Source organism: Phoenix dactylifera, chromosome 9 (assembly GCF_009389715.1).
Source record: "Phoenix dactylifera cultivar Barhee BC4 chromosome 9, palm_55x_up_171113_PBpolish2nd_filt_p, whole genome shotgun sequence".
Classification (NCBI taxonomy): Eukaryota; Viridiplantae; Streptophyta; class Magnoliopsida; order Arecales; family Arecaceae; genus Phoenix; species Phoenix dactylifera.
The window spans coordinates 6,545,943-6,559,767 of record NC_052400.1 but is presented as its reverse complement, the minus strand read 5'-3'; the positions used below and the strand labels follow the sequence as shown (position 1 = coordinate 6,559,767).

Genomic DNA, 13,825 nt, shown 5'->3' with positions numbered 1-13,825 from the left:
ATAATTTATTACAATAATTTTAATAAACAATGAATAAATATATCGATAATAACAAATAATATATAACTAATATATTATTTGAAGTTAGTATTTTGATTAATATACTAATCAATAATACATTTATTAATATGTTGTACTTAATATATTAATTATTAATATAAATAATTAATACAAATATATAACTATAATATATTAATGATATGTTATACATATGTATTATATTAATGAATAATATATTTAGTCATAAATATTTATTAATATTTAATATAATAAGTAGATTTAATAAATGTATATTAATATAATATATATTAATATAACTGATATAATATTAATGTAATATAAATGGGGTCATTTTCATCAAGAAATGATAATTATCGATTACCTCCACTTAGTAATTTAGCATGCAAAAAAAAATGTCATCTCTTGGTGGTATTTGTTTTAACTTCGCTCTCAATGAAATAGGCGTTGGATCCATTATTTATTTTACTATCTATCTCGTGCCCTTTTCATACCAAGCATGATAATCTAGATAGGATTTATTTTTCCATAATACATTGCTTCCGACAAAATGAACCTTTAATTGTCATTTGATGTGGAAACAAGCAGTTCCATATCAGAGCCAAGCCAAGTGCACAAATAACATTGACAGCCATGGCCCATGTTTGAAGGTAAAAACAAGTAAATTAGCCTGCTCATCATGAGTCCATGCAAAGATGATCATGTATCAAACGCAAATCTTCTAAGTCTGCAGCACATCACACTTAGCCCTAATGTCCAGTAGAATCTTTTTCTTTGTGCTGAAAATTATCCAATTAGCCAAGCCTAACCCTAGTTTTTTATGTCCTAAACCAGAGTTCAAACCAGACTTTGCTGATGAAATCGCATTTTTAAAATATAGCAGCAGCCATCTTTCCACCTCCCCCCCGCTCTCCAAAAATTTTCATCTTTTTTTCTACCCAAGAAACCTTCCTTCTCAGTGATTCCGACGCCTGAGAGAAGGGAGAGAGAGATGGCCCTTTCCTCCCCGAAATGCTCCTCTTCCTGGTTTGCTCTTCGCCCCTCTCCTGCGCACAGAAGCCGGCGTGTGGCGGCCTCTTCCCCCTCCCTGTCCGGTCCTCACCTTCCAAGGCGGTTCTTTTCGAAGTGGATTTCCTCCCAATCGCCTAGAAATCGGCGCTGGAACGTTGCTTCCATGCACGATGGTCTGTTATTGATCATTCCTTCTGTTTTTCCTCATTTTTTTACTCGTTTTCCTGTCTGGATTCGTGTATTCTTTGATTATGATAAGATTCATGTAGTTTTCATGAAAGAAAATTTCTTGGAGTTTTAGAAGATGATGAGGTAAAGTTTCCGATTTGGATTTGGTAGGGCCTCTCGATTCAAAAACCTCTAATAAAAATTTCTTCTTTTTGTGAACTGATGATTTGGATTGTATAACCTTGCACTGTAATTTTTATTGCTGGGTTATTACATTTCAAAGGAATAATTTTTACAGGGATTGCGTGCAATTCGAGTGCATTTTAAACTTGTCTTGGTTTCTGCTAGGTGTTGTTGTCTATTGTAGTATGGATAGTGGAGATCATTTTGGGAAGGGTTAAGACTGTATAGCAAATCTTTTGGAAATTACGATTAGTGTTATGTATCCTCAAGTGTTTTTCATCTGATTTATCATATGCTGCTTTACCATTAACCAAATGTTTAGATTAAATGGCTAGCTGCCGTTTATGACGTTTGGTATACTCCTATATCTGGTATTGCTCCATAAGAAGTTTCATCCCCTAAGATTCTCCCATTCAAAACTTTGGTATTCCACTTGAGCATGTCAGATGAGAGATGAGATGCCTCCATTTTAGCTATCACCACCACTGACTCCGCTTCTTGATGGCTTTTTGGAGGTTCATTTTGATTGCATAGATAGCAAACATAAACTTATTGCTTTCAGCTCCTAGAATAGGGTTGTTAAAGAGTCTCTCTTCCTACTTAAGATTATATTGGCATATGTAGGAGTAGATTCACCAAGTATTGCTTCATGTAAGTCCTGATCTCACCAAGTATTGCTTTCTTCTATATTTCTTCAAGTATTGCTTCTTCACTTCCGGCATCTGTAAGTCTTAATTTCACCAAGTATTGCTTTTTGCGAATATTAGATGATAAGTAACTGATGTTTATATTGGAGGAGCTTCTCAAGTCTTTAGGGTCACTGACAAATACTGTTTAATCGGCCAAATCTCAAGTATCAGCTTATCCTCATCTTAGTTAGGAATTGAGATTACTCATTAATGCATACTGCCAAACATCCTGCTGCTATCTCATGCAAGTCTACCCAAATTTTACTGCCTCTCTCCATTTAACCACCATTTGCGCCAACCTTGCGCAGTCCTCGTCAAACATCATTATACTACCCATCCACAATAAGGTTTGCACTGACATGATCATAATGGGCATAGTGCATAGTTGCAATGATGGTTTAGAGAGTAGAGCATTCCAGTGGAGGTTGGTGCGAGGCAACATACTGGAGGATGATTAGCGGTGTCGGCATGATACTGATCTGTTGCTAATGGAATCTATGGGAGGAAAGTTCGAGATATAGGTTGGCATTGAGGTATGAAGGGATGAATAGTTATGGAATGATGATGCTGGTGTTAGAGGGGTAGTCGCTGCAAATTGCAAAAGGGTTAGAATGCTTATGGGAATGGTAAGGCATTGTTGGGCATGTGATGCTGATCATGTAGGATGGTATAAGATTGCATGTGATAGGATGAATGACATCAAATGTCTTGTTTAGAAATGAAATGGGTGTGCAATAAAATGCAATTAAAAATGGTGAAGGAGAAGGAAAGCTGCATAGCCCATAACTTATTTCTTCATTACTAAAGTTAAAATGTGGACTATAAGGAGACAACCTTCTTTTGCCACAAGAACCAAAAAAAAAAAAAAAAAAAAATCAAGCCCTTTATATAGGATTAAAAGGAAAGACAATTATATATCCACTTCAAATAGGTGAAGTTGCCTCTCAACTCAATGGAATTATGATGTAGCGAATGTAGCTTTTCATGAAGAGTAGGTGTTTTTGATGTGCTTATTAGGTTCTAAAATTGGCAGCCGTGCCAGATTCTGAATTTGAGACTTGTGGAATATGGGCATATTCTTCTCTCAAAAATATTAGATGCTGGTCTGACTTTGATACAAATGTCTATTAACCCAAATTGGTAGACCAAAAGCACCTGGTCATAAAGGTATGTAAAGCTTGTGTTTAATTAGCGTAGTAAGAATTTGAAAATCCTGTCTATGGGAGAAGGCACCTTTCTAATATACCTTGATTTGTTAATTAGTCCATTTCCTTTTATAATCTGATGGAACTATTTGAATCTTATAATTTTTTTGGTCATATATATTATATGTTTTATTTCTTGATTTTGTTTATTTTTCTCAATTGATTTGTCTATTCATAAATGTGTAGTATTTCTTTTTAATTTGTCACTGCAATTAAACTACTTATATTTATCTGGTTTCTATTTCAAATCACCTAGCTATTTTCAAAAAAAAAGGAGCTAGCCAGTTTTATTTTGAACAATCTTTTTTCCCCTCGTTTTGATGTTCTATGCCTTCGGGTTTTCATCCATCATCTTACTTCTCTATATGTTTGATGGACAATTTGAATTCATTTAAATCACAACAGTTCTATTAATTTGTATATTTCTTCTTTTACATTTCAGTGATTTTCAAATGCAAAAACATTATTTAGATATCATCCTATCTAAAAGGTCATATTGGTATTGCATAGCAGCTAGAACTTTACCTGTTTCTCCTGCAAAAGAAACTGATTTGAAGAAAGTAGAAAATGGTGTGTCATCAGCTATATCTGTAGAGGAATATCGAGATTTAGCTGGCCTTAATACTAGAGAGAACTCTACAGTTAGTATCACTGTAGTTGGAGCCTCTGGAGACCTTGCTAAGAAGAAGATATTTCCTGCGTTATTTGCACTATATTATGAAGACTGCCTTCCTGAGGTCTGATTACTGATTCTTCTCTTTCCTATGTGTTCAATTTACTAACTAGCTTGAAATTTTGTTTTCTTCTTCCATGTAGAATGTGTTAGAATGTCACAATGTGGAGATTTGTATATCTGCAGCATTTCACAATTTTTGGCTATGCTCGGAGTAAGATGACAGATGCTGAATTAAGAAGCATGGTCAGCAGAACACTCACTTGCAGGATAGATAAAAGGTGACTGCTGCTGTGAAATTTTTCAAACTTCAGCCAGCTTTTTGTTTTCCTCAAGTGAAGTGTTTTAGGAAATTTATTTGTGGAATCATCTTTAAATAATTTTTAGTTGTAAATTCTGTTTTAAGAGTAATTTCATGTGTTGTGGGAACTGCTTGACTCTTTCCATTTGCTCAAGGTTTCTGCTGACTTTTCAGGGAGAATTGTAGTGAAAAGATGGAGCAGTTCTTGGGAAGATGTTTTTACCATTCAGGTCAATATGATTCTGAGGAAAATTTTGCAGAGCTAGATAAAAAGCTAAAAGAACATGAGGTAATATCAGTGCTTTCCAGATTATAAACCTTGTAAAATATTAGATGAAGCTTTTCTTATGCCATTAATAATGTTCTCATCCATGGGTGAGATACAATTTTGATGATGTTCAGAGCTTGTTGTATCATGTTATATCACTTGCTTCTGAGGCTAGTGCTCTTTTATTTCCCAAGAGAATGATGCTATTGAAGATCACCTAAATTTATATTAGGCTTGGGTTAGTTGCCTTAATGCAGATTGTCCTTCAGGCAAGCTTTTGTGTACATCTAGGTTTCTAACAGCTACAGGATACGCACTATAGGAATTGCTTGCATGCCTTGTCGAGGTTGTAGCATTTTCTTGGATTGAATGTTGACTTCCAAATGAAAGTGTCTCTCATTTCCTTCTTTTTTTTGTTTTTTTTTTGTCATTTTTCTCCATCTTCTACTTCATGTTGCAACTTGCAAGGGGAAGAGGGATGGTTTTCATAAGATGAGTTAATTTTTAATAGGTATGACTTTGTTGGGTGGGGTTTGGACTGTGATACTACATGATTGCATTTGGTTCAAGAATAAGAAAAAAGTGAACTAGCAATACATATTCCTTATGGAATGTCTAATCTGATTCTCTTTTTTCTTAAGTTACGTACTCCTGACTGGAAGAACTTGAGGCTGAGAGGTATTTTTGCCCATGTAAAAAAGAGGCAGATATAAAAGAGGGTCATTTTCAGGAATAACTTTGTCCCAAGCCTGTTGGAGTAATTGTTATTAGAAACAAGGTATGTTGTACCGGCCGAACCAAGCGGTATGGGGAGTATCGTATCATACTGGTTCGGTACTGGTACTTGGTACGGATGGCGTACCGAGTGTCGGTACGCCAAAAAAATTTTGTACTATAATGTATAGATACTTGCTAGTGTGGCACCGGTACGAGATCTAGTATCGAGACGGCAAACCTTGATTAGGAATAAGCAAGTTTCTGCAGTAGCTATTGCATGTCTGTTCACTATTGCAACATTTTTATTCCACATGCTCACTCAACCAACTCTCTATTATTCCCAATTTATTTTTTCTGTTCTTCCCAGTTTAATGATATTACAATGATAATAGATAATTAGGATATCCACATTAAAACTCCATACTAGGGCGCGTCAGTTCACGGACCAGCACACCTTCTTTTTTGAAGTTCTCAAAAAAATTTAATTGGTAATCACTCTTTTTGAACTTTTTCAATGAATCTAAGTCTAATTTAATTTTTTTTGATATTTTTTGATGTTTCTATAATTCTGGTTTAACCTAAATGATGCATCTTATTGACTTAAAATAAAACAAATCATAAAATGAACAACATAAAATATTCTTAAATCAAGTAGTAACGTAGAAATTAAAAAATAATACAATTAATTACATATATTTAAAGTTCAACATACATACCAATATCTAAAATCGGATCAAGTGGCAATACCTCTCGTAGATATCCGGATTATTAGCATAGTCAGGAGGCACATTAGCCCACCCCTCTAATCAAGCAGTGTTGTAGTCTTTTACATTCATCTCATAAGGAATATGCGCCGGGTTATAAAAACTCTCGGATTTCTCTCTGAAGCTCTAACTCTGAGAGGCGTTCTCTGGCTGATAATACGATTGTGGAGGGATCCATTCGAATATGCCGGTAGTAAAATCCGACTCGTAAGATGCTTCGGGCTGCGTAAGGTAGTAGCTACCGGAAGATGCTTCAAACGCACCATATCCATATTCGTATCCGTATGGGTCATAGGCTGCCTGTGGCTGCGGATAATAGAATCCAGTATACTATTTGAAATCTGATACGTCTATGGATCCTACTCCATGAACTAGGTCATCCGCAGCTGCATCGTATCCTTCTGAATGACCTCAAGAAGCTCGTCTCTTATATGCAATTGTATTGTCGCAGGCTCTACCAGATCGTGCAACATAGTTCCTATCCTGTGTAGTATACATAAAACCGGGACTCACCGGTAAATCGAAGACCACCCTGCGGTTGTCTTATAAGCAGTGATCTCCTGTTCTCTACTTTTTTGCTAGCTGGCAGATCCATGACCATTAAAACTCTTATCACTGATGTTCCTGGTCTTTGAATCTGAGTGTACTGACTCCTCCACACTCTCCATTGAGGCTGCAGGTGCCTTATGGAAAGTAGCTTGTATAACCCTAAATACGTTTCTGATTTTACATTTTTTTATTTTTTGTTTATTTTTAACAATTTTATCTTTTTTTATATCAGCGTGTACATCGTCTATACATCTACAACATATGAGAAAATCAAGTCCAAATCAAAAATTTTGGCATAATCTTCCTTTATTTTGCAGTTTTTAAGCTATTTTTTCAAGCTTCCTCAAAAAAAAGAGAAAAGGAGATAGGAAAGAGGAAGCACACCTTATTTAGCTTTGGATCTTCTTTCTGATAGTCTGAATCGATATTGTTTGTGGATTTTTTTGGAAGGGGAAGCGACGGAGCCGCTTTCAAATTGCATTGGGAAGGCCTTCTCAAGCCTTTCCAACGCAGGTGGCATTGGCAATAATGCCATACCCAACTCGGTTCGAAATCGAGTTGACTCGGTGTGAACTCGGCACCGAACCGACCGGTTCCGCTCGGTCTAATAGTGATTTAGGTCGAAACCGAATAAGATTACCGAACCGATCCAATTTCGCACCAGGTCGACTTGGTACTACTTGAACTGGACCGTTTGGCTTGGTTCGGCAGACCCTAGTACTAACTTTGCTATAACTTATGTTATATTATCATATTAGCATGATATTAGATTATATGCGGATGATACATATTATATAAAGTACATTATTATAATGTTGTATAATATATGAAAAAGTATATTTTCATAGTGTTTTAGAAATAGATGTATTTTGAAAATAGAATTATCACCAATGATATAAATGATTTAACATAAATAAATATTGTGTAGCATTATGATATCATATTATTTTAATAATTTTATAAGTAATTTAATATTGAAGAGTCTGTTACTAACTAATGGTAGGATGATAGCAATTTAATATTATTATGTGTAGCAGTGAAATTACTATAATAATGTTATAGGTCATAATTTATTGTTTTATATCATAATAGTATTGCTAATATAGTCCTATGAGAGCTCTAGTCACATTTCTCATGTTTCTATAGCCAGAGAAGTTTTCCTATTTACAGTAAGTTTACCCACAGACAATTGCCTAATTTTGTTTGCAAATACTGGAACTATAATCACATGCAGCTCCATCTACAGTGCTTTTTTTTTTGTTTTCTTAATGTTTCCTTAATCTTATTAAATGTGTGATTATATGAACATAATACTTACAAGGTCAAGAGGTGGTAAGGTTTAATATGTTATTATCCTTGTCTTGTTACAGGCCTAAGCCTTATTCTAGCAATTCCAACCAGACCGCATATTCAACTGCTCCAGCAATAAATACCAAGAATATGAAATTTTAGCTAGTAAAAAATAGGAGTAACTTGCGGAATGACAATCTAGTAGAAATAGCTGTCCATGCTTCAGTCAGTTTTGTTCTCAAATTAACCTTAGCCTAAAGTCTTGTTTGGTTTGGCATTTGAGCCTGTTAACAACATGATGCAAAAGGAGATAAAAACCATTCCTTCTTTTTCTAATAACGAGCGCCTTTATTTTTGCTTTCATTGGTGTTATCTGGGGACAAGATATATGCTTCTTTTGAACCTTTTTGTGCCTGATGAGTATGTTTCTCATGCTGAAATTATGGAAGTTGGATCCATTAGAGATGACGAATTCTGAAGATGGTGCTTTATACCTATCAACAGATATTGCAACTTTTTGTGGTAGAACTTCCTTTAATGTGGGTTCATTAACTTTAATTTGAGTATCTATCGCTCTTAAGTTCTTTTGCTAAAGGATAAATTATTGATACACGTGAGGATTTTTAGTTTTTTGCTAAATAGGTAGATTTACTGGTCTACAATGCCTACTTTTGATACAGTTGTGGTCAAGGTTCGTCATCTCAGTACCGGACCCCATACCAGTACCATGCTGGTACATTGTCGGTATGCTCTTTATGGGGTGTCAGTTGGCATACCAAGACTTGGTACATCTCTTGTACTAAATCTCGGTTTGGTATCGGTACGGTACGGTATGCTCAATACAGGCAGTATGCATTGGTATGATGAATCGTGGTTGTAGTAAAGTATCATTTTAAGCATTACTAAGGTATATATTGGCCTTAACTGATGCAGTGGTTTGTTTCTTAGCCAATGCTTGCAGCTGGTGTCCTGATTGCAAGTGTTGAATTATTGGAAATTTCTACATATAATTCTGCCACTTATTGAGAAATGTATTGTTGTGAATACTTTTTTAGGATATTGTTGAGAACATGGTTATGAGATATTAAAACACTGCATTTATTACTTTTATTATCCTTCATAAGAAAATAGTTTGAATGGGCTATCTGGTCATGAGCTAGAACTAGTTGTTGGGGGAATGGTTACTTTAACCAAGGAAATCCAGCATTCTAAGATGTCTTTATGTCTTGTTTTCCCCATGCATATGACATCAAAATTTTTCACAAATAAAGGTTATTAACCAACTTGTTGGCAATTTATATGTACCTTATATGCTTTAGTGCATTGCCTTGATGCTTTTTGACTGGGTAGTTCTGGCTATCACGAGTAAACAAAATTCTAACCGTCAAGTTAAATGATGCTTGACATGTACACCTTTTCTTAATTATCAATTAACTTTAACCTAACACAGTTCTATCATTTTATGTATATTTTTCCTATTTGGCAACTTACTTCCAAAAGAAATTTCTATAGAAAAGGATGTGAAAAAATATTGAAGGATATTACTCATATAGCAAGAATCTCTGCAGTCTGGGAGGCTTTCAAACCGCCTCTTCTATCTATCAATACCTCCAAATATATTTATGGATGCGGTAAAATGTGCAAGCAAGTCAGCTTCTTCTTCAAATGGCTGGACGAGGGTCATAGTTGAAAAACCCTTTGGCCAGGACTCTGAATCTTCAGCTGCATTGACACAAGGCTTGAAGCAGTATCTAGTGGAAGACCAAATTTTCAGGTAATGTAATACATAAACTTAGGTGTTTCCATGAGGACCCACGATTAGTGTTTTCTTTTTTTGTTTACAGGATTGACCACTACCTGGGGAAGGAATTGGTTGAAAACCTATCTGTCCTTCGCTTCTCAAATCTTGTTTTCGAGCCTCTGTGGTCGAGACAGTATATAAGAAATGTGCAACTAATCTTTTCTGAAGATTTTGGCACTGAAGGACGAGGAGGGTAGGGTTTATCAAATATTAGCTTCAAACTTGATTAATTTTCATGAGAATTTTGTGCTTTTAAACAACCTTATATCTGTTCTTATGGTATATTTTATTAGGTACTTTGATAACTATGGTATCATCAGAGACATCATGCAGAATCATCTGCTTCAGATATTAGCCTTGTTTGCAATGGAAACTCCTGTCAGCTTGGATGCCGAGGATATCAGAAATGAGAAGGTATCTTTGAACTTTCAAGATGTGCATGCAGTGCTGAATTCTTAGATTATTTGCTAGGTCATATGCTTGTTATTCTCATAGTCACAAAATTTCTACTTGGAGAAAATTTTGCAATTGCTCTCAAATTTGTTTCTGAAAAGTTTTGTTGCCAAGCTTATATTAATTGGAAAATTAAACTTTTATAAATTTTTAGCAATTTCTAAGAATCATTCAATTTTTTTTTGGAGTCAGACAGGTTATTCTGCTTCCTTTTTTTTGAGTTGTTTTTCAACACCTTATATCTATTTCTGTCTTTTCGCTTTCAATCTCCCCCATATTCTTTTTTTTTTTTTTCCAATACTGAATTACAAATTTTTGCCCTTGTGAATAAACCCAAAATCCAAATCTTTTACTATGATGGCTAAGTGTAAGCCTGTATAGCCTCACTGGCAGCTAGAGGTTGTTGACAATCCCAGCCTATGTTTGAACTGGCTGTGCTTATGAGTTGTTCCATGTATGTCAGGTGAAAGTTCTCCGCTCTATGAAGCCACTGCAACTAGAAGATATTGTGATAGGGCAATATAAAAGCCACACCAAGGGCGGCATTACATACCCAGCATACACAGATGATATGACTGTTCCCAGAGATAGCCGGACTCCAACATTTGCTGCTGCTGCCCTTTTCGTAGATAATGCGAGATGGGATGGAGTACCATTTCTTATGAAGGCTGGAAAAGCATTGCATACAAGACGGTATGTGGTTATGAATTGTCCAGGAGCTCTTACATGTTTTTTGTAATGGAATGGGTCTACCTATTTGGAACCAGATTTGATATTGGTAAAGAATTGAAAATTCTTTATGGGTGCAGAACAGAGATTAGAGTACAGTTCAGACATGTTCCAGGTAATTTATACAGGAGCTTTGGGACAGATCTTGATCGAGCTACAAATGAGCTTGTGATCCGGGTGCAACCCGATGAGGCTATCTACCTAAAGATCAATAACAAAATCCCTGGTTTGGGAATGAGACTGGATCGAAGTCATCTGAATCTGCTCTATGCAACAAGGTACAAGCACAAGTTTTCAAGTTTATAATAAGAACCGATAGAAGCTCACTAAAATGCTTCTGCTGACTTCAAATTATATATCTGCTCCTTCTATCTTGCTCCATATCTTTTCTTTTCCCAGTACTTAAATTGGATTCTTTCCGTTCCTTTCTTGGAGGGGAGGGGTGGGTGTTGGGGGAGTTTTGGTGGGGGAGTGTGGAGGAATGAGGTGAGATACCAAGATATGCCAATCGTCGTGATAGGTATTTAAGTGCCAATTAGGATTTAGTCTTCCAATTGTGCGAAGGAATTTTTTGCATGTTACCCCTCCATAAGTTAATTGTCTATAGTTGCAGATTAAAATCTCTCTTATCTGAAAAGTTCTCTGACAAGAACCCAAATTAACCTTTCATGAGCTATAATAAAATATTTAATGCATCTTTTTCCTATTTATCCCCTCACTCGGCCTTTGAATCATCTAACTAGTATCTTCTATATCTGAACATTGTTATTGAATTCAAGATCCTCCCAGCCAACATGAGTAGAATTAAACTCTTGATTCAATCCCGAATTTGGAGGAAATAAAGTTAAGGAGAAACTTAGTTCTGCAAGTAGAAGCTCCAAATGGCTGAGGTGAGAGGAAGAATGAGATGAGACATGATAAACATTTTATTTTGGCTAATGGAAAGTTAAGTTTAGGGTTTTATTTGGGTGTTTCTGAGATAAGTGAGATTTTGGTTTACAAATATATCAAAAAGATCTTTATGAAGAACTAATGTATGATGAGGGAGTATATAGTAGAAGTTCTCATTATAAAACCACAATGCTTTCCAAATTGTTCAGCCAATGGGTTATGTATTTATGAAGAGAATTACTATATGTAAAAGGTGTCCTTATTGCATTTCTAAGTAGGATATTATCTTTTTTGTTTAGCAAGGCAAGTTCCTTTATTCTTCGCATCCATGTTGAATTTTGCTTTAGATACTCAAAAGAGATACCAGATGCTTATGAGAGGCTTCTGCTCGATGCCATCGAAGGGGAACGGAGGCTTTTCATTCGCTCGGATGAGTTGGAGGCTGCTTGGGCGCTCTTCACTCCATTGCTGAAAGAGTTGGAGGAAAAAAGCATATCTCCTGAGCTTTATCCTTACGGGAGCCGAGGGCCAGTTGGTGCCCACTACCTTGCTGCCAAGTATAAGGTCCAGTGGGGCGATCTCAGTTCTGAGCACTACAAAATATGATTTCTTGAAAAATTGTAGTCTAAAAGTTGTAGTTGTATGTATAGTCCGCAAGTTAGCTTGGCGATGGATGGAAATGTATGAGAATAAGGTGAGAAAATCCTTTTCACAAGGAACATGATGAGTTTTTGTTGTAACATGTGTATGCCAATCTTGTACCAATGGAAAACTTCTTGTTAGAAATTAAAGATTAATTTGGTTCGCATGAAAGGAGAAAAAGTGGGGTCAATGGAATAATGATAAAATACATCATGTTTGGTTGGAGTTTTCCAAGAAAAAAGATGAGGAATTTTTCATGAGAATAAGGTTTTTATATATTATGGGAAAAAAAATTTGTGGGATTTGGAAAAGTTTGATTCTCACCAACTAAAAATTAAAGTATTTTTTTTAAAAAAATATTTTTAAGCTTTTAGATAGAATGATGTAAGGTTTTTTCTTTATTAAGGGCATAACAAGTATTTTACATAACTTTTTCAAGGAAGTAGATGCTCAACAAAATATAAGATATTCTAAAATGTGTCATTTTTCTATGGTGAACTAAACATGCAAAAACTATTTTTTTAAATATTATATATTTAAGCATCAATTTTTTTAAAAAATTATTTCAGTGAGAAAAAAAAAATTGAGAACCTAATGAGTCCTGAGACTAATAATTTGGCCAATGGGAAACAAGGCACGGTATCACAACAGCAATATCAAGGGAACCTTACCATTTCTGTTTGGCTGCACCTTCTGACATCCTCCTATACCATTTTTGCTTGTATCATACCACTTGATTGTCTATACATCTGGCAGTTTAACTAAGTGTTTTAAACTCTCTTTTTTTTTATAAATGGGAGATTAACTTGACAAGAAGTAATATCTCCACTTCTTAAGATTCTTCTGTTTTCGATGAGCTTGGGCACAACAGAGGGATGTAATTGATCCAAGAGTCCATCTAAATATGAAAGAAGCTTTTGTATTGAGATCCAAGTGCTTCGATCAGCATTCTAAATTTAAAAGAATATGAAATCTTATAAGATTCAGAACTTGCAATAATCAAATTATATCATATGGTATTGATTTCCCTTGCTGGCAATACAGTTCCATGAACTCACGTTTGCCGTTTGCAACATCTAGAATGAGTTTGTAACCCATGGTTTTTGGATTTGAATTTCAATTCCCAGATTTATTTGGAAAGAAAGACAAAAATGTTAAAAGATCCAGTGCCAAACCAGACTATTAGTACGAAGTTAGCTACCCAATTTTTTAATTAGACAACTAAAGTTCATGTAAAGTTTTCGAGATCAGATTCAAAAGAAATGTCCTTGTTCAAGACTGCAATATATAATAACCGAAAAAAATCAGAAGCAACATTCTTCCAGCTGAGTTGTACTTGCACCCTCGCCCTCGTTGTGCAAATGAAGCTAAATGATGGAGGGAGCCGGCTACATTCTAACCTTGAGTCACCCAACTAAATTTCAGATTTAGACCTAGACATTTTTGCAAGACTAAAGCCCCATTTTGCATTGT

General features: G+C 35.3%; 1 protein-coding gene across 3 annotated transcripts; it reads left to right on the top strand.

Moving 5' to 3' along the window:
- Nucleotides 1-724: 724 nt before the first annotated feature.
- On the top strand, nt 725-12,523 carry LOC103695560 (glucose-6-phosphate 1-dehydrogenase 2, chloroplastic-like). Of its 3 annotated transcripts, none has more exons than XM_026800579.2 (10): nt 725-1,202; nt 3,785-4,011; nt 4,134-4,228; nt 4,423-4,537; nt 9,405-9,610; nt 9,681-9,830; nt 9,931-10,051; nt 10,554-10,783; nt 10,900-11,097; nt 12,058-12,523. In XM_026800579.2, exons 1-10 carry the CDS (start codon nt 1,010-1,012, stop codon nt 12,314-12,316), a joined length of 1,794 nt encoding a protein of 597 aa, XP_026656380.2. In that variant the 5' UTR covers nt 725-1,009; the 3' UTR covers nt 12,317-12,523. The 3 variants fall into 3 exon arrangements, with proteins under 3 accessions (XP_026656380.2, XP_038985837.1, XP_038985836.1); XM_039129909.1 differs by having other exon boundaries at nt 726-1,202; nt 3,857-4,011; XM_039129908.1 differs by having other exon boundaries at nt 726-1,202; nt 3,788-4,011.
- The last annotated feature ends 1,302 nt before the right edge of the window (nt 12,524-13,825 follow it).

Coding starts and splice junctions, on each gene's coding strand:
- LOC103695560 (XM_026800579.2), top strand. CDS start 1,010: ATGGCCCTTTCCTCCCCGAAATGCTCCTCTTCCTGGTTTGCTCTTCGC. Junction 1,203..3,784: donor CGTTGCTTCCATGCACGATG/GTCTGTTATTGA, acceptor GGTATTGCATAG/CAGCTAGAACTTTACCTGTT. Junction 4,012..4,133: donor ATGAAGACTGCCTTCCTGAG/GTCTGATTACTG, acceptor GTATATCTGCAG/CATTTCACAATTTTTGGCTA.